The sequence below is a fragment of the Heloderma suspectum genome, chromosome 1 (assembly GCF_057233095.1).
Source record: "Heloderma suspectum isolate Gila_16-S chromosome 1, 16-S_ref, whole genome shotgun sequence".
Taxonomy (NCBI): Eukaryota; Metazoa; Chordata; class Lepidosauria; order Squamata; family Helodermatidae; genus Heloderma; species Heloderma suspectum.
In genome coordinates, this window is record NC_139458.1 from 107,483,844 (window position 1) to 107,510,364 (window position 26,521).

Genomic DNA, 26,521 nt, shown 5'->3' on the forward strand with positions numbered 1-26,521 from the left:
AATTTTTATTATTATTTAAAATATCATTTTTGTTGTGATTACTAAGCCGTGTTTTCCACACTATTAAATAAAAATCTATATTTCAAAAAATTCTAACACCCTTATTTCTGCTTATGTGGACTGTGTGTGTGTGTGTGTGTGTGTGATTTAATGAAAGCCATGTTTTGCCATGCATGTTATGTCTCCTGCATTTGTCACAAAACGTTTGTAATCCGCCTCAGTCAGCTTCAAAAAGCCAGTGTGGTGTAGTGGCAAGAGTGTTGGACTAGGAGCTGGGAGATCCGGGTTCTAGTCCCCGCTCGGCCATGGAAGCTCACTGGGTGACTTTGGGCCAGTCACAGACTCTCAGCCCAACCCACCTCACAGGGTTGTTGTTGTGAGGATAAAATGGAGAGGAGGAGGATAATGTAAGCCGCCTTGGGTTCCTTGCAAGAGGGAAAAAGGCAGGATATAAATGCAATAAATAAATAAAAAGGCAGTATAGAAATACAATCAATCAGCAGCTTATGCACCTGGATGCCTTCATAGAGCCAGCAAAAGAGTATCTGTCTCAAAGCAAGCACAATTCCTCCAAGACAGAGAAAAGCAATATTTGTTTATGTAGCATACAAAGCTCCCCCTCTGTCTTTTACAAAGACAGTTTGTGGTGCCTTTCCTTTGCGTCCAGACTCTCTGTGCATCGCCTTTTACACATCATCAGATCTGTTCTTCCTTGAAGCATTGCGAGTAACAGCTAGACCACAATGAACCTCCTTCATATATGTGAGAATGTTTATATTTAGCTGCCAATGACTAAAGGCCTTTAGCTTTCACTAGCCAGTCAATTTGCATTGTTGTGGTCTGTTTATTTCTCTCCTCTTATTCTTTCTTGAGGTGCACCTCCCCACCCTCGCCCACACTCATATGCAAAATGCATCGAAATATTAACCAGGTTATAAGTTCATTGGAAAATGATGCTAAGAATGGGCTTTGTGAATGCACGTAGGGAGGTCATTTCCTGAGAGAGCTTTTCTTTTGTTGTGAATACACCAGTTTAACAATTTAAAAAGAAAAAGTCTGAGGCTACAGTCTTGCAGCCAAATATTCCTGATTAATCCCATTTGATTTAAACTGGATTTATTTAAAGATAAGTGATTTCAGAATTGCAGCTCCACTGAAGTAAAAAATGCTAATCCTCTATATAAACCCACATGTATCCAGCATAAGTCAAAACGCAGACTTTTCTTAAAAGTTAGCTAGTTCTCCCCCCTCCATTAAATAAATCTTTCCTTACATATACTTCTGTGAAACAGGAAAATTTCCCCTTTTTATGACTATTATATACAGAGACTGCCATACATAGCTCTGATGTTCCAGCAATCTATTAACTTTTCAGCTGAGATTCCAAACCAAGCTCTAAAATCTTTTTTTAAAAATTCTTGATTTTTTGCCATCCAATATTTCAAAACTTAAAATAATATCAACATAAGACTGGTCTGAATATATTAAAAAAGTTAAAGCCTAACAAAGAACAAAATTTGCCACACCACACTATAAGGTTAAAAAGAAAATAGTATAATAAAGGAAATACAAAGGCTTTGGCATGGTTTTTACAATCAACAATGGTTAATTTTGATATGTTGTTGTGAACATCTTCAAAACACTTAAGTTTAAAACTCTTGCAAGCACTTTTAATTGATTAGGAATGAATTCTAGATGCACAAAAATGATTGGACTGTGAACAGTAGTACAACTATAGCTAAGAACAATTAACTTTTGCCGACCAAAAAAGAAACGTTTGATGCATGAAAATGGGTATAAAACATCTATAGAATATTCTTGTCAAATATAAATGAAATTAACTTTATTATAGAAATCATTCTGGGAGATTTCTAGGGAAGACAAATACTTACATTTTGACATAAAACAAATTGGATTATATCGAAGACACAATCTACCCTTTTTCTATCAATTTTTCTTCTTTGAAGTTCTCTCTTAACCGTTTGTTTGCACGTGTCATCTGTTAATAACCTTTGGAAATCCTGACAGATATTTTTCTTACAGAAATCTAGTGCGTATTGTTCCAGGTTGAATTATATGCAATGGAATGATACAAACTTGGAGCATCAGTCTGAAATCTATGAACAGATTGGTAGAAGTATTCGATATAGCTTGATAAAACTCTTAATTCCTGGCAAAGCTTGTTGATCATGGCTTCCTTTTTTAAAAAAACAACAACTTCATGACCAACACAAAAGCAAACATCCATTCAGTCTACATTGTTCTTTTTTCATTATAACATACAAATGCCCATTTACAAATAATACACCAAAATGAATAAAAGTTTGGATACCAAAATGAAGATTTGTTCCAACTGATATAATTCCTTCAGTATACAAAGGTCCATGTTAAAGTCTTTCTCCATGTGTTGTAGGGCACAGTTGCAGTGCAGAAGTACTTTGAAAGCCATTCTTCTTTTAGAAAATACAGCTGAACCACCAACTGTTGTCCATATAGCCATTTACAAAATCAACACATGGTTTACTGTAATCTTGGCCAGTACTGAGACATATCAGGTTCACTGCCGGGAACTTGAACAGGAACTGACACTCCAGGAGAAATAAGACCTTTTTTAAAAACAAAACAAAACAAACAAAGAGGGGAATGTTATTTACACACACTCACACACAGCTTTTCAAATGCAGGCCTTTGTTGTAAAGCATTCTGAGCTCTCATGGCATTCTGAAAGTTTGTCAAATCTGTTGTATAGTTTGCATGATACTACATCTAATTAGATTTTTAAAACTTTTTTACTTTCTGCAATCAATCAGTAATTTTGAATACAGCACAGATTTGTTTATCCTTGGGAATGCACAATATTTACAGCGATCCAGATGAATAATGGACACCACGACATGATTTCATGAGGAAAACGGAGAATGACTTTAGATAAGAACTGGATAAAAGATCAGCACTTTGAAGTTCCATTGATCTCAATTGGAAAGAATTAAGCACATAGCTCTTGCATTAAAACCAGTGGGACTTTAAAACGTTGAACTTTCGCTGGATTGCATCCTTGGATTCCTAACCTGCGCTGTCATAAAGACTATGCTGAGTTAAAACAGTACATATATGTGCGTACACACGTGTGCACACACACACTGTATTTCCAGTCACACAGCTCCCCTTCCCACATGCAAAGCTCCTTGTGTACATTCTTGTGTGTTAAGCTCTCTAGGAAATCACATAAATATTAGGGCAGGGATGGGGAACCTATGGACTGCCAGATGTTGTTGGGCTACAACTCGAATCAGCCCCATACAGCATGGCACTGGTCAGGAATGATGGGAGGTGGAGTTCAAGCCTATGTTAGGGTAATCTGTGTATGCCTATCAGACCTCCTACATGTCAAGGAACTGCTGCATCAAAGCACTTCTATGACAAAGTACTACATGTATAAATGGTTTACTTCAGTTGGGGATGTCAGAAAAAAATGGCTTTCTTTCTTCATTAGGATTTACCATTTTTATACACAATCTCTGATGCTATTCAATTTGTCACCTCTAAACAGTGTTTTGTACCTTCTTCTCCCTTATCTTAAGTTCTCCTAAATAATTTCAAAGATATCTTCCTTGTTTAAACATATCCTAATTGTAGGAAGCCATTCTACTCAGTTTGTTGCTGTTCAGTCGTTAAGTCGTGTCCGACTCTTCGTGACCCCATGGGCCATAGCATGCCAGGCCTTCCTGTCCTCTGCTCTCTCCCGGAGTGTGCTCAAGTTCATTCTACTCAGTTATCTGCAAGCAAATTGGAGAATACTTCCTTGCCCCTAATTAAATGTCTACTTCTTTTAATCAATCTAGTCTTCTGTTTTCAAATTCTAATTCATTATTTTATATTTACTTCCTAAGGTTATTGTTACCTACCCAGAATTTTTGAAATCCCAAACAAATTAATGAATTATATTAGTTCATTACAGCCCCCTACCCCCAAAAAAACAAGTAATAAAAGGGTTCACCATTTTAGATTTGAAAACCCAAACCATAACATTTAAGCAAATGGTAGCAAGATCAAGTTTTTAACAGGTATCTAGCCATTAGCTTTTGACAGAAAACTAGTAAACACTTTATGAATGAATGAATCAAACCATTTGTATACATCAGGGGTGCAGAACCTCTTTCAGCCTGAGGGCCAAATTCCGTTTCAGAGAAGCTCTCTGTGGGACTATATTGCAGTGGTGGGCAAGGCTGAAAAGAAAAGGGGTGGGGCTGAAAAAAGGGGCAGGGCAAAAATACCAGCATATTTTAGCTTAATGACCTTGCTGCCTGTAACTAAGCCTTAGGAAAGATATCAGTCTTTATGAATGGAGAAAATAAGCACAAACCCCAGGACATCACCAAACAATTGGTGGTTGGTGGAAAGGGGTGGGGCCAGCTAAAGGGGATGTGGCCATCTGGAGAACCCTGGAGGACTGTTTTGGGACCCCAGGAAGACCAGATTTGGCCCCTGGGCCTTAGGTTCTGCACTCCTGCTATACAATATCTTTGAAGAAAAAACCAATAAATGCTTACCTGTGGAAGTGGTGCCAGAGGTGCCCATTGGCTGACTGTTCATATGTGACTGCATGTGAGGAGGTGTGTATGTATCATAGCTCCTCCCATTTACTGACGGACTTGTGGGTAACATGCAAGAGTAAGAGGAAGTCTGGCTGGGAACTGGGGGCTGTGGGAGGAAAAACAAAATAATGCTTGTGAATTTCAGCATCGTCTTACTTCTATTATTTCTTCTTAAGAACAGTACAAATATCCTCTCCACAAACGTTCATATTTACTGCCTCATTCCATGGAGCTTTTGTGAGCTTCCTATTTGTTTCAAAGGTGGCATCTGATACCCATCTACTTTCAATGGCATGCAAAGGTTAGGTCCTTTCATTTAATGTATTACTTATACTCAGATGCTGTGTTTCCACACACACTTCCCTTCAGCAATTGCGACAGCAGTGAGTGCTTCTGGAGCCTTCACTAAGATGGGAAGCTGACAGCGGCGCATCCATGCTCTGAAGCTTTAATTGAATTGGGGGGGTCAATTTACATATTCAGGGTATTTGACAAGGAGGTCTCTCCTCCAGATTCATTGCTAAGCTCAAGGATTTGCTCAGAGTCAATGACCAGGTTCGGATGATATGCCACGGCTTGTCATGGGTTATTTAACCCAAGACAAGCTGTGGTATCCATGGGCACCAGGTTGCATATGCAACCCCTGTTTGGGGGTTGTTCTGTTGTGCAAACCCAGCGAGCATGGCTTATGCAAGGGTTAAACAACCCTTAACCCCAAAACAGACCATGGGTTATGTGAAGGTTGTTTAATCCTCGCATAACCCACTCTCATTGGATTTGCACAACACAACAACCCCTGAGTGGGGCTTGCATATTCAAAATGGTGACCGCATGTGCCCTGCATGTGCCACAGCCTCATCATGGGTTAAACAATCCACAGTGGGCTGTTGTGTGCTGTGAACAGCCCCAATAGGAATCCCCCCACCCCAGGCCATGCTGAAAGGGCAAGCCCTACAAGGAGCATCCAAATGATTTCCATCAGTGGAATGGGTGCCAGTCCATCTTCATCCTGCAGCTGCCCCCCCCCATGCACCTTCAAAATCTGGAGAGCTGGGGGATGCAGCGGGGAGGAGAGGAAGGGAATGTCTTGTTGCGCGAGTGGAAGCCCACTTGCAGGATGTTGTACTTCTCTGAAAGTTAAAAAAAGCTATATCTGGGTCTTATCCTTAAACTTATAAATCTCTGCCAACTTGGTTTAACAGTTGGGAATCACTGGTGCAGAATATAGGCAATCTGAGTTGTGAAAGCCATATCACTGCATATGACCTGTAATCATTCTTAATTTTTGACAATTTAAAAGCCTTCCCCATCCTAGTGCCCTCCAGATGTTTTGGACTACAACTCCCATCAGTTCCAGCCAGCATGATGTTTGTGGTATAAAACATCTGGAGGGCACTAAGTTGGGGAGGCTGATGTAAAATTTTAGTCTTTATAGCCGAGCCTAATACCTGGTTCAGCTAATATATCAGAATTTAAACTGCTTTAATCACATTGCTGTCTATGGAAAAGTAGCATCTTCAATCCAAATATTTCATTTTACAGTGCGATGCTTCATGTTCACTCAGAAGTAAGTCCCACTGAGTTCAGTGGGGGTTAATTCCAGGAGGGTGGCTATAGGATTGCTGCCTTAACTGGGTTATTGATCAGTCTGATTTTCTAGTTGTTTTCCTATATTTATTCAGAATGTGTCATGGTTATAGAGGCAAATACGACATAATAAATAGATTGGCTAAGTAGTTTCATATACAATCCACTTAATTTATCTCCAAATTGTACTGTCATCCCTAATTGGTTACTATTTGGGCTGAGATAGCCAGAAGAACTCAAGGGAATTTAATTCCTAAATCCCTTGAATGAATGTCACGGAGACATTCATTAATTCATTCATTCATTATATTATACTTCTAGACTGCCCAATAGCTGAAGGACGTGGATACCTTGCTTTCTAAGCTCTCTGAAGTTCATTTAAAAAGATTAGATTTTACATTTTTATACTAGGCTACAGTTGTTACTGGCTCTCAGTTAGACAATGTTTCAAGCAAAGCTGAGGAATATCCATCACTTCAGTATCTTTCAGTGACCTCTGATGCATGGGTGCAATCATCATTCAGGCCCAAGAGTTGTATTCTTTTCCTGAGCCAGCTAGTTATCCACATGCTTACAAGCAAGAGGGTTGGCAGCTCTGCTCATTTTAACACAGTTATTTAGAACTGCAGGTGCTGTTCACATCCTCCTCTCCCCCTTGGGTATTTCTAGGGTGCCAATAGCCACAGTGTCTCATCAACCAAGGTGTAATCCTGCTAGCATTTTAATCAGCTCCTTCTCTTCACCAATGCTAGACTAATGAGCTTCTCTGGTTAGATGCATTTTTCTTAAACAGATCTTTTCCTTTTACCCAATTGAAACTTTTGTCCTTTGAATTCAAATCTATGAGCCCCAATTAAACTTCGCCACACAGGTAGGTAGGTAGGTAGGTAGGTAGATATTTACTCAAACTCTATTATTTCTCTTCTCCAGTTCAGATAATTCACTTCAAAGTTTGGAAGGCTCCCCCCAGTTCTGGTCTACTTTCGACTCTGGTGTTCCATGCAGGTGGCCATAGAGATGGTCCTTTTATTTTGGCTCCTTCTACAATTTTGAAATCAATCGGAATTGAGCCTTTAAAGAAGGATGTCCCAATATATGGGATGGATAACATTTTGGCATTTTAGTGGCCCAGATCCTGACTGAAACCACATGTGCAATGCTGGAAAAACTAGCTTTATACTATAAACCTAAATAGATGGGCCTCAATTCAGAGAAAGTAGGTTCTCTTGAAACTGATCAATCCATGTATAGCAAGAAATTTCACTATTACATACCAAGTAGGTCCAAAGAAATCCACAAAATTTCTATACAATGTACCAGCATCACATAAAACATTACTGAAATGAATGAGACAAGGGAATCACAACTGACTTAAATAAAATGGAACTTAAGTATGGCTAACTTTCTCTGGATCAGGACCAGTAGCCACAATTCAATACAGGCTTCAACTTCATTAATTTTTCATTGGATTGGGTGGAGGTAAAGTCTATTGGTTTCCTAGTAAAAGTGCATAGGATCAAGGTGCCAGTCATGTAGCCCTATAAAAAACACCCATGGGCTCTTTGGATGCTAAGACTGCAGCCCTTGGCTCCAATTCTCCTGTTGCTCAATCAAATCTTTTCTTTTTGAAATCACAGTACTATGCAACTGCCTAGTAAGCAGGTCACCCAAGAATATTGGCAAAATTGTCTTTTAGATGCCTCATAGCAGATGAAATTGGCATCTTAGACCTCATAGAGATGATTGCACTATTTTAATGTATTTTAAACTTAATTTATTTCAGATTCAGTTTATCTGGATTAACTACTGCCCCATTTTCTATACTGCCAACCAATCACTGACACCATGTAAGATCATGCCACAGGCATTAAAGGGGGGGCATATTCTAATTGGATGTTAAGAAGCCAGGTTAAAGTACATCGGAGGGTGGGGGGATCTGTCCTTGAACACTGCTGCTAAGAATTAGAAGCAATGTCCAGTGCTGCTTTCACATATCATAGAATCATAGAATCATAGCGTTGGAAGGGGCCTGAAAGACCATCAAGTCCAACCCCCTGCTCAGTGCAGGAAGCCTGATTCCCAGGCAGTCTCCCATCCAAGTACTAACCAGGACTGACCCTGCTTAGCTTCCAAGGTCAGACGAGATCGGGCACATCCAGCCCTTTGCTCGATGTCATCAACAAACAGTTGACCATGGATAGGACTAATAGTACAACTCCCATAGCAAAACATGGGCCAAGATTATGATTAGTATCGGGGAAGTCATTCTGGAGAAATGGAGAGCAAAGTCCCTCATCCAGCAACTTACTGGCATCTTGTCTGATGTTCACTTTATTTTATATGCTGCAAATCTGGGCTTGAAGATCTCTGTGTTGTGCTAATATGGGATCATTTTATGGTATATGAAAGTACCAAAGGAATGGTGTTACTTTTTTATCATTACTGTTATTTACTATTGACCAGTGTGGATAGGGACACTTTTTTCTCCCTCTCACATAACACTAGAACCCAAGGTCATCCCATGAACCTGATTGGTGGGAGATTCAGGAAAGATAGAAGGAAGTACTACTTCACACAACACATAGTTAAACTATGGAATTTGCTACCTCAGGATGTAGTGATGGCCACCAACTTGGATGGCTTTAAAGGGGGTTTAGACAAATTCCTGGAGGAGAAGGCTATCAATGGCTACTAGGCTTGAGGACTATGTGCTACCTCCAGTATCAGAGGCGGTATGCCTATTTACACCAGTTGCTGGGGAACATGGGCAGGAGGGTGCTGTTGCACTCGTGCTCTGCTTGTGGATTCCTGGTCGACAGCTAGTTGGCCACTGTCTGAACAGAATGATAGTCTAGATGGATGCTCAGTCTGATCCAGCACGGCTCTTCTAATGTTGTTATTTCTACTTTTTACTCTTATGCATTACAGTTTTTACTTGGTTTATTCTTGCAAAATCCCTGTGATAGTGACTTTCCCAAGAGCACCCAGTGATCTCATGTTGAGCAGGGATTCAAACCACATCTGAACTCAATACTATCCATCTACAGCAATGCTCTGGCACTCATAATGTAGATGCACCACCTGGAGGAGACAACATCTTGGCCTGGAGGTTTCATACATTCACCATGTGGATGGCACCTGTGAACTGGGACTTCCTGTAGAAGCCACTGACTTTATACATAGCTGTGAACATTTATATCAGCCTTCCTCAACCTTGTACCCTCCAGAAGCTTGGGACTATGACTCCCAGCATTAATTAGCATTGGCCACACTGGCTGGAGCTGATGGGACTTGATGTCCAAAACATCTGGAGGGCACCAGTTTGGGGAAAGCTAGTTCATATTAGACATCCCTGTGAACATTTTCAAAATTACAAAATTATGCTATTAGCATCTACTCGCTTACTCTGGAGTGGTCTCATGGAAATAAATGGGGAGATGGTTGGAGGAAGCAGTCTGAGGACAACTGCCTCAGTCCATCTGGGTCTGCATATGCAAGAGAACTTTACACAGATTAATTATCCCTTAAATACCCTTTCACCATCTGTCATGGCAGATCAAACATGGCAAAAGGATATTTCAGTGCCTGTTTGTAGATAAAGTCAAGATCTTGACCAGCATTATGGACTGTAAGCATAAAACCAGGAGGTGAGAGTTATTACAGATTAATTAGCACAAAGATGAGAACTTGATATACATGGCTCAAGCATCCCCATTTTCAAAAGTAGGCTGATAATATGCAGCAAGATCCCATCAAGGCTGTACAGATGAGAAAAGTTGGTGATGGTGTGATATAGAAATCCCCTTGACCTTTGAGAACTTCCCCTTTTGGCCCAGAATTGGCATTCTCCCCTCTAGCTTCAAAGGACAAGGTTCTGCCCAGTAATCACACAATTTGGAGAGAGCAAGAGAGCATATTAGTGGATTATACTTACTTGCATAGGCAGGTTGTTAGCCATTGTGAAGCTAGGCATGGGTGGCAAAGCACTGTATGTGTTTGTTAGCGCGGTGTCTGTTCTGCCCAGCATTGAACCTGAAGCGAAAGAAGAAACTAAAATAGAACAGATAGACAGACAGGGTGGACGTATTAGTGTACGCTTCAATCAGATGACTGTACAGAGTGTTCTGTTGTGTCACCCCAGAAGGCTGAGTGACTGGTAAATATATTTCTTAAAAGCATATTACCAGGTGTGGTGGGTTGTGGGATCGGTTGGTAGACACTTGTGCTAAAACTACTGCTGATGGGAATGTGACTTGGGGTGTTGCTGGCTTGTCTTCTCTGATTCCTTAGCTTCTCTTCCCTTCTCCACTTTGCCCTCCTGTTGGAAAACCACACCTGCAAATACAAGATCTTTTCCATTAGCACAGTGAAATATGGGCAGAGTCTTAGAAATGCATCATGCAGAGGGGGCATAGTAACTGAATACTTCTCTAGAACTTCTGACCAAGAGAGGATCTTCATTAATGACCAACATCCACCTTTTCATTTTTACCAAATGACTGGGGGATAAACCTTTAGCAATGGACATATAAGGCTATCTGCATGTGTGGCAGGCTTTCCATGTGGCAGATTAGATGCATATTTGCTATGCAGCCATGTTACAATGCATATCTCGAACTGGGTGGGACCTGGATTGAAACGCCACTGGGTGCAGGGCTCGCTGTTGATGTGCATGCGCTTTCCCATCTGCATGCATCCCCAGCAACAGGCTGCATGGTTACATACAGATGGTTTGGTTTGAACCTGTCAAATTTCCTCTGGAAACATCAGTGTGCCCCTGTACAGAGTGAGAGAAGGAAGGAAAGATAGAAGGGAGATATTACATAGTCACTGCAGTACCTGTATTCTTGCTTCAGGCAAGTCTATTTTGGCAGCTAGTCTCTCTCTGGCAAACACATCGGGATAATGAGTTCTCTCAAATTCTGGTAGAAAGGAAGCATTATGGCATTAGTATTAAAAATAGGTTTTACCTCTTGCTTTCAGCTTTCTGTGTACGTCTGAGTGCACTCTATGCCTTAAATCTTTTATGAGGAATATTCCCACAGAAGTGCTTTTGAACAAGACCATGGGCATGTTGATTTCAAAAGGAAGAGATGTCATTGTGCAACTTTGCTGCACCCCACCCCTTGCTGGATCATGTGATGAAAGCTGGACCAGGTGATTACAGATTGTCTTCAGTTGTAGATTGTTAAGGAGAAATCAAAGAGCTACTCAGAGTGTGGGTGCATTGTGGACAGCTAGCATATGAAAACCGGGGCAACCTTTTCCATGCTAACATTTAAACATGGGCTAGGAGGATACTCTAATACAGCTTTCCCCAATCTGGTGCCCTCCAGATGTGTTGGACAGCATCTCCCATCATTTCAAGCCAGGCTGTCTGGGAATGATCGGGGTCACAGTCCAACACATCTGGGGGGCACCAGGTTGGGGAAGGCTGGCCTAATACTATTTTAAGCAGGGTATTGAAATCCAGGCCCATCAGGAGAGGTGCACAAAAGCCACCAAAATTCAAGTATCATTTGGGGGCCAATTATTTTAATGATGCCAGGGCAGGATTTGTAGCCTTAGTGCCCCAAACCAGCCACTCAAGCACATGATGTAACCTGAGAAAAGGAAGTATAGCTGCAGCTCGGAGTCCCATAACAATGATTCAGCCTACATATGCTGACAGCACTGCACCTTTTGGAGCATTTGGAGTGCCAGTTTCAACTGCTTTCATTGTCACTTTCATTGTCATTTCATCTCGAAGCCTTTGGGGACAGCCCTCCCCAACCTGGTGCCCTCCAGGTGTTTTGAACCTCAACTCCCATCAGCCCCAGTCAGTGTGGCTAAAGGTCAAGAATGCTGGGAGTTGTAGTCCAAAACATCTGGAGGGCACTAGGTTGGGGAAGGCTGCTTTAAGAGATTCTACAGGAAGGAAAACATTTCAGAGCTTTATGAATGGACATTGACCTCTTTGTCTAGAACTGGTCAGAATGTGCCAGAAGAGAACAGAGCATGGAATGTCCTCTCCTTGTTCTGACTCTTGCACATGAAAAATGTGGCTCACCTTTCTCAAGCGCTTCAATTTGTTCTTGGGTAAAGGACGTCCGATTTCTCTGCAGCTTTCTTTTCAGCTGGAGCCTCATCTGGGCCTCATCTGAATCTTCTCCATTTGAACTGATGGAGTTGGTGTTCTCACCCCCTCCTTCTTGTTGTGGGCAGCCATCTGCAACACAAAGAGGAGGTGATCCTAAGAAAGACTAGGTTGAACTGATATGCTGTAGCAAGCACAAGGGGCCTTGTTTGAGAACGTCTCTTTTTTTTAATCATGCCCAAGGGACAATAATCCAAGTTCTCTCTCTAGGGGAGGTTCATTGCAGACTATATGATCAATCTCTTCTAGCTCAATCCATATTTCAATTAAACCAAAATAGTTGGATTGGAGTCAGTGTACCACCTGATTCAAAACTGATTTGCATGGTTGTTTTGCAAAGTCCTGCATATGAAATGACATATGGCTAATTTAAACTCTAGTTTAAATGGTTGTGGACTAGGTATGAAGCTGTAGTCCTTGGTCCATACTGAAGTACATGAACAACTCTGGGATAAGAATGGCAGGTAAATGCCTTATTTAAAACATTTATCAACCTGGGAAACTTGGGTGGGATGGTGGATGAAGGGAGGGGGAATTAAAAATTTCTCCCACAATTCAGAGGAGTTCAAAACAGCATGGAGCAAAACACAAATTAGTATATAACAATGGGGGAGATAAATCATGTTCAAATAGAAAGGATCCAGTTTAGAAATTACTCAACAACAACATTTATGATAGGAACCAAGAATGAATAAATGTATTTCTAGTAATATACCTCTTCTAGCAAGATACCTCCCCCCCGCAATATAACAAGCCAAGAAACTGTTTCAATTGAATATGATTGCAACTTTTCCAAAATACCTTGCAAAGAGTCTCTGTATGGAATTTATTTACCTATTGCTACATTTAAAATAGTGACGTTCAGTATTTCAGATTATCTATAATCAGTAATTCCTATCTAATCAATTAGATGTTGATAGGTTTGCAGAAAATGCTATTAAGAAACCAAACCAAGCTTGTAATCTTTTAAAAAAAATATTTATCTAGTTTTGATTTGAATTCTGCACAGTCAATTTCATTTTAAAGGTTGTGAATTTAGAAGTGCCTGCATTGTTCTGCAGTTTTATTCAACTATTGTATGAGTGTGCATTGCCTTGACACCTATTACAGAGCACAGCTGTAATTATATCATCACCAAGAACAGGCTATAATTGCTGAAAATGGAATTTTATATTTAGATAAAAGGACTGTCCATTCTTTGTAATGTGTTGCACCAGAGAAAAGTAAGATTTCTTTTAAAATTTTAACATGTAATTTTAAAAAGAAATAGTAGCGAGTTCGCTAAGTAGCTAAATATGCTATTCTGCAGCTGAGCGCCTGGCATATCATTTAAGTGGTACATTTTTAATTAGGGCATTTCCACCACTTTTAATGTAATTTCTATCATTAAACAAGAGAAAGTTTTATTGTTTTCCCATTGCTGCTGGAGGTAAAGATATGCTCGTGGTCGAGCTGTCTTTCAAAGTGTCTGCAGAAAGGGGAGGGGGGGATTTGGGTTTTGTTTTGGTTTTTTTTTTTTTTTTACAAAAGGAATGGACATTTCTGTAGAAGCAGAGAAAAAGTTGTCAGTAAATTAACTCTCCCTTTCCTTTCAGAGCATCCTTCAGAGTGGTTTTGATGTTGCTAAATGAAAAACAGAAGGGATTCTTTTGATGCTAACATGGTGGAGCAAGAAGGAGAGAGAGGGAGAAAAGTTTTGCTTTAAAAAATAAAACGGAAAAAAAGTGTTTTCTCTCTTCAAGCCTGGAGAAAAATATATTTGGTGGGAAATCAACTTTAAAGTAATATAGTTGATAATCAGTTCACAATGGGGCCTCAGCCTTCAAAGCCCTGAAGAGAATTGTGACAGGATCTGGTTGGGATCTTTTCAAACACTTTGAAATGTTGTAAAACCCCAACTTTCTCCCCCATTTAAACAGTTGGATTCATCTCCAGTGGTCACCATATGGGCGTTTTGGAGATCTATTGAGATGACCACCAACACTTGAATAGCGAGGGGGCTGCTTTTCACCGGGACACAATGCCAGCAGAGTAAGGGAAACTATTAAACTCTTGGGGCAAGCCGGAGGGTTGGCAAACTTTCGTGGGCAGAATTTCGAGGACACAATCAGGCAGGCCCAACAAAAGGATTCTCTTGAGGCGTGCAGTGGGCCACATTGTATCACAAGGATCCCAGTCAACAGACTTTTCAGTGAAGTATGTTAACCTTTAGGCACTACTATCATTAATCACTGTCCCCAGGGCTGGGCTACTCAATGCTATTTAGGATTGATTTTTTTTTTTAAAAAAACTTTCTATAGGAGCCAAGGAAGAAAGAAAGAACACCCCTAAACTGGTGAATAGGCCAGCTCCATACACTGAGCCTGTTTACTCAACACCAGGAAAAAAGGGGGGTAAACGAGAGGAGAGAACTACTTAGCTAAGATTAGGTAAGCTTCAACTAGCAGAGAAGGGTCCAAGACAAGGGCCCTGTTTTTATTTACTAACCAAAGTTGGTGGCTGACTTTTTAAGTATTTTCAGAGGAAGAGCACTCCTGGGTTCATATTCCCTGAGGCCTTGCTGTTAAGAAAGGCAGCTAGCCAGGGTTTTTTGCCCTCTTTGCTTCTGTGTTTTGTAAGCAAAGCTGGTGGGCTCTCAGGGCTGATCCTCACAATGTATTTTGCACTCAGGTTTAGACACCTGAATATGTGCGTATGCACACATACATGTTGCCATAGTTATACATGGCCCAAATCATGTATAAATTGGCCAGGGACACAATCTTTTCCTGGGCCCCACTCACATGTATTTAAAAAGGTCTATGTATATTCCATTCTTAACTGACACAATACCCTTGAGCTGTATATTCAGTTATCTGTATCCTGAATCAGTTGTGATAAAATGTTTGGATTCACATGAGGATAGGAGTGGAGACATCAACACGTGATCAATTCCCTACACAGATAGGATATCACTGCCCCATAGGCAATTGCCTGTACATTTCTTTAGTTGAGAGGAATCCACAACACACCTTTTTGCTGTGCCAAGGCAAGCCTTGCCAGGTTCACGTGTCAAAACAAAACGTATGTGACCACATACATGCAGTTTCCTAGGACATGAGAACCCATGGGACAAAACCAGGCAGGAATCCAAACCCTACAGTTTAAGCAGCTTTAGAAATGGGCTGTCCACAAACAAAAAAACAAAAAACCCAAGCAATGAGCTAACTGGGGGCTGGTGCCATAAGCAGGATTCTTAGGGTTAAAGTTCCATTGAACTCACTGGGACTTACTTCTGAGCAGACATGTTTGGATCGCCCTCCACTGAGCCTGGTTATCCCCCCCTCCCCATCAGACCCCAACAAGTAGTGCTCGTCCAGCAAATGGGCTGAAACAGAGATTGGGTTTAAGTGGTTTAGAGCGCAATCCTATCCATATCTAGACAGAAAAATTTCCTACAACTCCCAGCATTCTCCAGGCAGCCTTGGCTGGCTGGGGAATGCTGGGAATCGTAGGACTTTTTTTTTTCTGTCTAAACATGAATAGGGTTGTGCCCTTAAATCCCATATCCCATTGATACCTATATTTATGACCAGAAGAAGACGACGGAGACAGAGAAGCCCAAGTCCATCTCATTGTGAAATCCTGGGCATGTCTACTCAGAAGCAAGTGCCATTGTGTGCAATGACGCTGACTCCCAGGAAAGCGCACATAGGACTGCAGCCTTTACCGGTTGGGAAATCGGACGGGACAGAAGTAACCTTCAGAACCAGACCCGCCCCAATGGAGCCCAAGGAAGGAACAGCAGCAGCTCAGCTCCAAACCTCCCCGGCCGTCGAATCAAGTTCTTTGGCTTGACCCACTTCGTGGTGGGGCCTCGGGCAAAGCACCCAACCGTTTCGGGTCTTACTGATTTCCTTCCACCACCAGCCCCTCGCCCAAGAGAGAATTCCCCAGCGCGGGTGAGAGAGCCCGAGGCTGCTGAAGAGAAGGCCCAAATGCCCGACGCGTGTTCGGAGGGGGCGTGTGGATGTGCGCGCGCGTGTCTGTGGCTTGTTTCCGGGCCCAGGTGGCGGCCCCTCCCACGCAAAGCCCCTTGTGGAATTTGTCAGTTCGTCTTTCACCCAGAGCCAAGGCAACTTGCGGGGGCGGGGAGCAGCATTCATAACTGACCAACAAATAAAGCAGCTTCAAACCGAGAAAGGAGGAGTGGGGTGGAGTGGATCGGATCCCTCTTTTCGCAAGGCGAACATGACAAACGCAAGAATTTCAGCTTCAAGGTTAGAGAGGATTTTAAACAAAACACCGAATAAACGAACGAATCAGTCCAAACATCCTCGCCCGGTCAACCACCACTTCTAAAGACCGCAAACGTTGCAATCCAGCTCTATTAACATCAATGGGAAAATGGCCATTGACTTCAGTAGGATGTCGATTGCGCCCTAAATCAAGAGCTCTTCGCTTTAAGTAGCGTGCGTTTATGGCAACCGTTGAGCTCGTCTTCAGTCTTCTCTAACTCCCACCCTGCACCAAAACGGTGTCTGTTAACACTATTTAAAGTTTTGATCTTGAAAAACAGATTTAAAAAAAAAAAGGAAAAAGAATTGTCAGACAATTAAGATATCTTTCTTTCTTTTTAAAGATACTTAAAAAAGAAGAAGCCCCATAAAGGAATGAACTCAATAGTCCGTTCCACCTTCTCTAGACCTAATCCGTAAGAAAGCGAGTGAATATGCTGTCCCTATTATCCTATAGCTAGACCATCTGACGCTGAGTATAGGATTTGTTTTCAGGAAAGAAAAAAAGAGGGGGAGGGGAAAAAAAGACGCTGGGAAATAAAATCATTCCTTAGTTTCTTAGTGTCTTAATCAGTGAGGCGGAAAACTAGCAGAGAAAAAAAGAAAAAAGAAAGGAAGATAGCAAACCGATTGCGGCACCTTTCAGCTGCGGAGCTGGGATCAAAACATTGTAGCATCTGTTGAAAGAGAAAGTGTCTAAATCCTATAGAAGGGCTTTAGTCTTATAAGGAGGGGATAGAGGAGGGGGGGGGAGATAAGAAACAGTCTCTCAGTGATCCCTAAAACCACTAAATCACTGGAGAATTTCTCCCGGATAGAGATGTCTCTTTTTGTTCTGTCAGCCCTCATGTATCCATTATTTTATTCACTGCTGCATGGCGTTTATCAGATTGAGACCATATTTGTCCCCCTCTGAGACCTAACCTTGCCTTATGCTTTTGCAGTAATGGACTCTTAAAATCCAGGAACACAGAGGCAGCCCTGCAAGGGAAAAAAACATTAGCGCTGCACATGAATATTCCAGGGCAAAGCCATTTTATTAATTTTAATTTAGCGAGGCAAAGGCTTTCAGTGTGTGTCTCTGCGTTCCTCCCCCCGCATCCAAGGCCTTCACCTCCTCTCCTTTTTCCTTTTCCACAGTGTGTGAGAGAGAGAGTGAGAGTGAGAGAGAGAGAGAGAGAGACACTCAGGGCCAATAATATAGCGGAATTCTCTCCACCCTCCGCCCCAGCTTTCTTCCCATTCATTTGAGTGAACTATATGGCAACTAGTGATTAATGGGGGTCTTTGAAACCCTGACATCCCAATCCTAACCACATTGACTCGAAAAGGTCTCAGTGGAACTTACTTTCACGTAAGGATACTGTAGGAGAGCAGCTTAATAACCCAGAGGGTAACGATCCAGCCACAATTAAGGACCTTGAAGACTGAAGCCCTACGGACACTCACTAGAAAAGGAGACCCACGGGACAAAAGCCCCCCCCCCCCTCGAGTAAACATTTTCTGATCGGGCAGCAAGGTTCACTGATAGCAGTGGGATAGATTTAAATCTTTCCACAGTCCTCCCATTCAAATCAATGGGATTTACACGTCCTTTACACTGGCTGAATCGTGGCCTCACCCGGGACGGGTTGCCAAGCCAAAGACTTCAAGAATATCTAGCACACGAGAAAGGCTTCCGAAAACCCTGTCCGTGCAGCGGCCCTCCTGTCTCGCAGCTGGCGAGGCACCGCCTGTATGGGCGGCCCACCGAAGACCCCACCGGTTTCGAATCATTTGAGCTGGAACCCCCAGGGTCTCCCCAGGTTTGCCGAGCCAGGAGGGGCGCGCGTGGGCCGGAGGTGCTGCTTCCGTCTCAGGTGCAAGCGGCGGTCGGAGGGAAGGCACGCGGAGGAATTAGATGTCCACGCGTGTCTTCCCGGGGAGGATGTCAAGCCAATGATCACCTGCCCCCCCCCACCTCTTCACTACGCACCACATCTCTCACTTTCTAAAAACTGGATCAAACGTGCTAACAGGGGATTTGGATTCAAACCAATAAAGAAACGCCTCTTGGTGAAACGACCCACAGTACAGTTTAGATGCTACAATATGGGACTTGGAACAGCCCGGATCTGACTGTAAACGAACGGCGCGGGGGGGGGGGGCAGACGGAGGAAATATTGACCCCAACAAAGCGGGTGAGCTGCCAGAATGTAATCTCCGTAACACCCAAAGAGTGCCTGCCTTCCCAACTCCCACCCGCCCCCCTATAACTCTGAGGATTTCCCCGCACTTTGATTTGCCATTCCTTCGCCTTTTTGCAACATCCGCAACATTCCAGTAAAGTGAAATACTGCAGCATCTCTCGGTCAGACTCTCCTTCCTTTCTGAAGAGACCTGAGATCTCCTCTGGAGACTGTTAGGTGCTAAGTATCTCTCTCTCCCCACACTCTCCTCCGGAATGGTAAACGATGCGCTAGGGCCGCCCATCCCACAACACGAATTATAATGAAGAGCTAATCTGCACCGACCTGATAGCCCCGATCCTAAGTACTTTAACTTGGAAGAACCAGCCCCGTTCATTTTAGGGCGGCTTACTTCGAAGTAAGACTGCCGTCCGAGGCGTAGTAACTTGGAAGTTAAAGCTGCAGTCCTATGCACGTTTACTTGGGAGTAACGTACTCTTGGATTCAGTGGGGTCTACTGAGGGACAGGCTGCAAATCCCATGGAACCCATGGTTAGGATCGGGGTGCAAGTTTGTTGAGGATGATGAAGCCCAGATCCTAAGACGGATAATCTTACAATCATATCTGTAGAAGTGCTCCAAAAGTAAGGATGCTTACAGTGCAATCCTATGCATTTCTAGTCACAAGTAAGTCCCATTGAGTTCAATGAGGCTTACCCCCAGAGAAGTGAGTCTAGGACTGCAGCCGTAGTTTTGCGGCTGGACACTTACTCGGGAGTAAGCTTCGTTTACATCAGTTTGATGTTGCGGGTGAATGCATTTTGGGATCGGGCTGGGTCGGCCCTTCTATAGGATCGGGGCACGGTCAGACAGAGACTACAAGGTCTGTCGCTCACTCACAGATCTGTTTCCTTGACGTCAGTGGGGCGTAACTGCAATGTTAAAGGACCACAACCCTCCAGGACGCTTTAAATACAGGGCGTGCAAGAGTGGATCGTGCCCAGGGTGGTTCAACATCATCGCACAAAACGAAATGGGGGTTCCTAATATTGAAAATCTCCGAGCTTCATTAGTCCCAGGGACAACAACCACCTTTCTGACTTCTGGGGCTGGTTTGAATCGGCTAAAATCCAAGCCCTGCAAATGCCCTGAGCTATGAATCTGGGACCACCTGATCTACAGACTTTGACCCCTGTGGAATTTGTGTACAGAGCTCTAAGCTGTATATCCTACACAGCTAAACCACGAAGAAACTGGTCTGTATGCGATTTTAGTTCTACTTAGAGTAGACCCCTTGAAATGAATAGAACTTAAGTTAGACTAAAATTTGATACAACCCACTGTTTCCGATACAGAGTGAAAGGGGCAATGCGTTTTACCACCACACACAGAGAGAATCCGATCCGCATTTTCCAGGGCTGAATGCTGCGTGGAATGGAAATCACCAAACTTGTGGTTGAAACACCGTCCCTGCCTCGCTCACACGCAACTGCTTGAGCAAAGGACCATGCCTGGCTCCGGAGGCTGTTGCAGCGAGCCTCGGTGGGTCTGCTTCTCTGCAGGGCTGCCCTCCCTCAACCCGCTGCTTTCTTTTGTCCACAAACTCGCAGCCCTAAAGAATATATGAATATTCTACACATCAATACGATGTCCTTGTTCAGAGGATCGTAGGTCGACAGACCCATTCTTGAGGGCAAGTTTGGAATAGCAGGAAAACGGCTTCAAGACTCAAGGAGGCCTGCTTCACAGCTTTTATGGGCCAGAGCCCATGGGCATCTCCCAGGAAAGCCCCATGCGCATCCTTCCGTCTACCACAAGGCTCTTCTGCTTTTGCCACACCAGACGAACACCACACTCCTTCTGGCATAGGTCAGTGATGGCGAGCCTTGAGGAGGCCTGGGTACTCCCAGCCCCACACCTGGAGGACACCTACCCACCTCCCCAGACTGCCATTCTAAGCACACCTTTGGAAGGGCCTTCCATGGAAATCAAGGGGGTCCATTCCCAAGTCAAGATGGAGGGGGGCATCAGAGTCGCCCCCTGGGGAAATAGATGCTGGGGGGCTTCAGTTAGCAGGCTGGTTCCCAGCCTCTTCTTAGCCTCTGTATACTCCGTCTCCAATGGGTGATCCGAGGGAGTTGGGACGGCAAGAGGATGCCCCAAAGACGCTCTTGTCTTCCCAGGGTCCCCCCTAGAATGCTCCCTTCTCTTAGACATGTCTAATTGGCAAGCGGTGCCATATCGTGTCCAGGGGTCTCCTGTGGAACATTTCTACAGCTGTCTCCTTCAACTAGACGCTTATTCATGTCGCCTTAATGAGAAACAAAACGATCTCTAATGAGCAATTACATAGCGACAGAATTGTTCCCATAACAAATTCTTGCGTGTGACAGAAACATCCTTTGTACCCGATATTCCGCATATTGTTACTGATTTTCTCTCTCTCTCTCTCTCTCTCTCTCTCTCTCTGTCTGTCTGTCTCCCCTTCTGTCTTAATATCCTTTTCGAGATGAAAACAAAACGCAGGTTGTTGGGGAGACACCTCTCCTGAGAAACTGACCACAATTACCGAAGGGGGTTGTGCGCATTGGGAAAAAAGAAAACACAGCACAAACAACAACAACAAACAAACCAGAAGCGAGGAAGTATCTCAAGGAGGAACCTAACGTCCCATTAGCCCTCATATGAACCCCTTGGCAACTCCCTACAACAAGCACCGATTCATCTGCAGGATCAACTGGGGCCCGTACTGGCAAAGTTGGCGCAGGACTGTCTGACGAGTGACGACTGAATTAAGCCCCTAGATTCGGAGCATGACACTGAGAAAAAAAACCTAGACCGACTTCAGCCTGGAGCTTGACATTCTCTCCAATATACGCAGTGGGAAATCGAATCAATCCACTTCTCTGCTTCCCCCACAAAGACTACTTTCCCTCCCGCCACCCTCACCTGCCTGATAACTCTCTTTTTCCTGTGAGGAAAGAAAAGAAACGACAAGAAACACGGAGATGGAAACCAAACAGCTAATCAGAGCTCCTAGAAGCAAAAAGCCTCTATTTCTTTCTCGTCCATCATTCTAGATGCTTCCTACTCATAGTCACATAATTTGTCAATTACATTTAAAGAGCAATCTGATACAATGGTGTTTTCCCCGCAATCTGTCAGAGATTTAGCGTCTCCAACTCTTCGGAGAGGGTGGTTTATTAAAATGCATTTTAATCTTGTGCGGGCGCGCGCGCGTGTGTGTCGGGATTTCAATACAATGCCACATAGGAAAGGTGGGGTTCTGGGAGTGGGGCGACAGAAAGATCCCGTTTAGAAACCGCTGCCTTTAAAATGCCTCGCATATCTGTCACACTCCTTATTCACACGATACCCCGCCAATGACCATCTATTGCATCCTGAAAGGTGGAGGAGGGCGGAGTCACAAGGCAGACAACCATGTCCATCTTTGCCAGTTTAGGTTTTGATGGGTCATTAGTGAAATCGGATTGATCAGGGGGGAGGGGGGAGGTTAATCTCTCCCCTCCCCAAGACCTCTGGCTCTCTCTTACCTTGCGTTGGCTGCCCTGGAACGGATGTCCCCGGGTACCACCCGGGTCTCGTGCCCCACGTCCCGGTCTGCCCGTTCAGCATTCTTAGCTTGTCATACATTCCATCTGCACCCATCTGTTGCTTTTCGCTAGCCAGGTTGCGGAGGACTCTGTTGATCGAAGATACCTGAAAGGGAAGCGACATTCAACAAAACGGTAGCAGGGAGAGGCTATCCTGGGGGGGGGGGGGAGCAGTTACAAGGTCGAACGAGCCCGCTTAACCACCCCAGCCACAGATCCCAAGAATGCCTGGATCTCACTGACACACTTGACTGGCTCGGGGAAGAGACAGACAGAGCATTAAAACCTCAGTCAGCACCCAAATACATTTACAAGGAAGGAATCCCCACGGATTGCAAGGGGAGTCACTTCTAAACAGATCATAAAGCACAACAACCCTTTTGCTCCAGGGCAACTTCAATCGGACTACTCTGGAGTAAATGAGTTAGTACTTGCAGCATTAGGGTGCCCTCCCTCCCAAACGTTTGGGGACGTGTTCACGACCAGGCTATGATCGTATGAAAGCAAGGGCCCTGGAACCGAATCAGGGGAGATCAAAGCACTGCGTTTAGAATCGGGATGTCGGGAGGCAACCCTTAAACCGTTTATGGTCAGGTCACCAGATATTCCTTCTTCAGGGAATAGCCCCTCTGGAAGAAAGGCCCTGTGAAATCTAGAAAGCAATGTCAGGGATTGCTGGGTAATAAGTAGGCCAAATAACCTTACTAAATGCATTGCTTTGTAGCAAATACCACTCATAATTCACCCACAGAAATTTCCCCTTGGTCCCTGTGTTAGATTGCTCTTGTGTTTTTTTAATCCTGCAAAAACAGTATGTGGTTTTAATTTTTGGATCCCTAGTAGCTCAAAAGCCAAGGATAAGCACCGAGTTGTTGGCGCGCGCGCACACGTGCTTTTGAAAGGCGCCCCATAAGTTGTTCATGCCAAATTTTACCCCTTGTAAAGGGGGGGGGGCGGGGGGGGAGAATTCTTAGCATTTCATTGGGCTGGAAGAACAAAGAGACGAGAGGTTTGCTATAGCTCTCCGAGTATTGTTCTCGGTCAGATAGAAAAGGGTTTCAGGATGAACTTACGCTGGGTATATTATCGTTGGTACAGACCCCCTCCGATAGTAATCTGTCTCGGATCTCCCAAGCAAAGATGGAGGGGCACTCCCGTTTATACTGTGCTATTTTGCTTACAACTTCTGGAGTCGCTACTCTGGGTTTGCTACCTCCGATTGCCCGCGGCCGGATGGAGCCAGTTTCGTAATACCTGCCCAGAATTTTACTCACACAGCCATTCGATACCTGCATCAGGGAAGCGGACAGAAAATCACATTATTAATAATTTCAAGACAAAAATAAAATTGTTTAAGTATGCATTAAACAATGACAAGCTTACGTTTTGATTGTCCAGCACTTGGACTTTTGCATCTGCATGGGTCTATAACACAAAAATATACCTTAAATGGTATGAGAACTTACTTAGAGAGGTTTTCTTTCTTTTTCTTTTTCTTTCTTTAAAAAAATACTACATTTGTGGCCCTACACGCTACAAAGGTGAGATTTTTTTTTCTTAAAAAAAAAACCCACTTGAAAGGGGAAGGGGAGAGAAAAACTGGAGAAAAATGTCAAGTATTGGTAGGAATGTTACTACAGACATCATCAGACCAGTTTTCAAAATATTCAGATTTCAGGGAGGGGCTGGGGAGGTCGGGAAGGTGTGGGTGGATTACAAAGTAGGAGTTAGGCTATATCCCTAAGCCAAATCCCTGGCCAAATCGTTTTCTCAGGAGCCTCCGAGATAAATAAGTACCCGGGTAACTATTTCAAAGGAAATCGGAGTTGCTTATTGCTTCTTAATATTGCTTCATATACATATATTTGCATGCAGAAACCAGAAGATACAGGGTGGGGAAGACATATTAACACCCCTGACCTATACACACTGGCTTGGAAAAAAGACCGATAATCATCAGTGGGTCTTATCTCTAAATAAGTGCGTTTAGGAGAGGAATATCACTTGGATTGCATCACTCAGTTCATTCCAGCCAACTGGTTCGAAACAAACTTACTGAATTAAACATATGGAAATAAGGCAAAAGGTTGTCAAGCATCAATTTATTTAAGAAAAATAAAAGTATCCCCATGATTTAGAGAAGCAGATTAATTGATGACGGTATATATATATATATATATATATATCTGTATATATATTCTCCCAGTAGGCTGGACAGGGAAGGTTACAGTCATGGAAAGCCCTTCTGCCAGTACAGGCGTCTTTTCAAGTGAGGGAGGCGGAGGATGGCTGGAGCTGGGGAGGCGACTCGCGTTTTCACCTGCAGGATTCGGGAGATGTCGCACGGCCGAGCCCCGCTGTGGGCGAGTTCCACGATTTTCTGCCGAGTTGAATCTGGCAGCGGCCGACCGTTGACAAACACACCGCCGAGCTGATTCACGCCGCTATGACCTACAAGGTGGGGGGAGAAGGAAAAGAAGGACAATGGAAGCCTCGGCTACCTGAGGAGGACCTGGGACACGGGCAGGCGCCCTCCCGGGTCAGGTGGGGGGGGGCTGGGTGGCGGACGAGAAACAACAACCGAACGACCCAAATCAGGCACCGTCCCACTAGCTCGGCCACGGACGACCCACTGAAGAAACAGCTCTATGATGGTCTGTCTCTTCCTGATAGATAGATAGATAGATAGATAGATATAGATATATTGCCCTAGTCTAGGCAAAGCAATACACAACAAGAGCAGCGCCAGTAGCCACCGTTTCTCCAATCGCCACCTATTTTACCAGTTGCAAATCATTTTACAGACACAAGGATTTGAACAGATCTCTGTTCCATCAAAGGAAAGCTCAAACCAGCCACAAAGACTTCCTCCTCCCCACCCTTTCCTTCGCCATCCCCCATACTAGGCTCAACGCGGGACCCTCTCTAAAGACCCATTCACAGTCCCAGATCTGCCTCTCAGCCCAGAAGAGCAACATTTGGTTTACACACTTTCACTCAGAGTCATCCTTTCAGCAGACTTGGCAACCGCGAGCAAGCAAAGGCACAGCCGGCTTGGGGAGAGGGGTGGGGGTGGAGTGGAGGAAAACCGTCCCCTCTCTTGCATTGGGCGGCGGGGGTGGTGGTAGTAGTGCGGGGGGAGGGGAGAGAAAGAGCGACAACGACGTGGGATGGAAGAAGCTTCTCCAGCCCTGCACTTGGATCCGAGCTCGCCTGACACACCTCAGTCTCGGAGAAAGTCCACCTGCCTGCCTCCCTCTCCCTCCCAAACTGCCCAGATCTGAAATTGACTAAGCCAACGACGAAATTGACTAAGCCAACAAGAGGCGCCTCCTGGTTTCCATCCCTCTAGCCCCCCAAATGCCATCACCAAGAGACTCGCCTTCCCCCACCCACCCCAAAAAAGAGGGGGAGGGGAAACTGTATTATTATTAATATTATTATTTTAAAGGGAAAGAATTTGGCTGGATCTAGGCTGAGCTATGCCACAGACTTCTTGCATCCTCCCAGCTTCAGCTCCCTTGGCCAAAATCAACGCGAATGGAATTTTAAAAATCAAACAAAATGGTTCGAAAAGGATCTCCAACCTGCAGCTTTAGGCTTTGGAGGCAAAGGGCTCCCTGGAGAAGGTCTGTCTGAGCCTCTCTGTCTGCCTCTCTCTGTGGGTCTCTCTGTTCTGCTCTCCTCCTCTCTTTGGAACCTCCTGCTAAATTGACTCCAGGAGCCTCTGCTTCTTAGCAATAAATAAGCTCCAAATATAGAAGAGGGGGAAAATATGATGAGTCTCTCTGACATTTGTCTTTAAAATAAAACTAGCTGCACGTCAAGTTTGAGCTTAATTTCTGGAAATAGGCGGAAGTCGCCCCGGATCATGCATGGAAGGCTAATTGAAAAGATCAGTTGAAGCACTTGTGGCAGACATGTCACTTTATGACACTGCTCCGCTTTTGAAAATTGCATCGTCACGACAAACAGGAGCATGATAAAAACGACCCTTTCTGTCCGGATTTGGGTATCACTCCGACGAGATTGAACTCTACTCGTTTCCCCTTCGAGGGGAAGCGACTTTTTAAGGTAGCCACGGGGCCAGTGTGGACACAACCGAGGGGGTGCGCTGCCGCCTCGATAAATCCGAAGTGACGTG

General features: G+C 44.0%; 2 protein-coding genes across 3 annotated transcripts in view; one reads left to right on the forward strand and one right to left on the reverse strand.

Annotated features, from left to right (window-relative positions):
• ELP4 (elongator acetyltransferase complex subunit 4) overlaps positions 1–11,259 on the forward strand; it is a 273,599-nt gene extending 262,340 nt beyond the window's left edge. The window contains exon 12 of the mRNA XM_084853055.1: positions 11,166–11,259. Within this exon, the coding sequence (XP_084709181.1) occupies positions 11,166–11,183 (18 nt within the window). The 3' untranslated portion in view covers positions 11,184–11,259. The remainder of the gene's footprint in view (positions 1–11,165) is intronic.
• Positions 1,541–26,272, reverse strand: PAX6 (paired box 6). 2 transcript variants are annotated; one of them, XM_084852934.1, is made up of 11 exons: positions 25,965–26,172; positions 24,698–24,828; positions 23,761–23,802; positions 23,451–23,666; positions 22,318–22,483; positions 12,232–12,390; positions 11,022–11,104; positions 10,367–10,517; positions 10,117–10,232; positions 4,551–4,701; positions 2,521–2,606 (listed from the first exon to the last, which is right to left on the reverse strand). In XM_084852934.1, exons 1-11 carry the CDS (start codon positions 26,170–26,172, stop codon positions 2,521–2,523), a joined length of 1,509 nt encoding a protein of 502 aa, XP_084709060.1. The 2 variants fall into 2 exon arrangements, with proteins under 2 accessions (XP_084709068.1, XP_084709060.1); XM_084852942.1 differs by lacking the exon at positions 23,761–23,802 and having other exon boundaries at positions 1,541–2,606; positions 10,117–10,214; positions 25,965–26,272.
• Between the last annotated feature and the right edge of the window lie 249 nt (positions 26,273–26,521).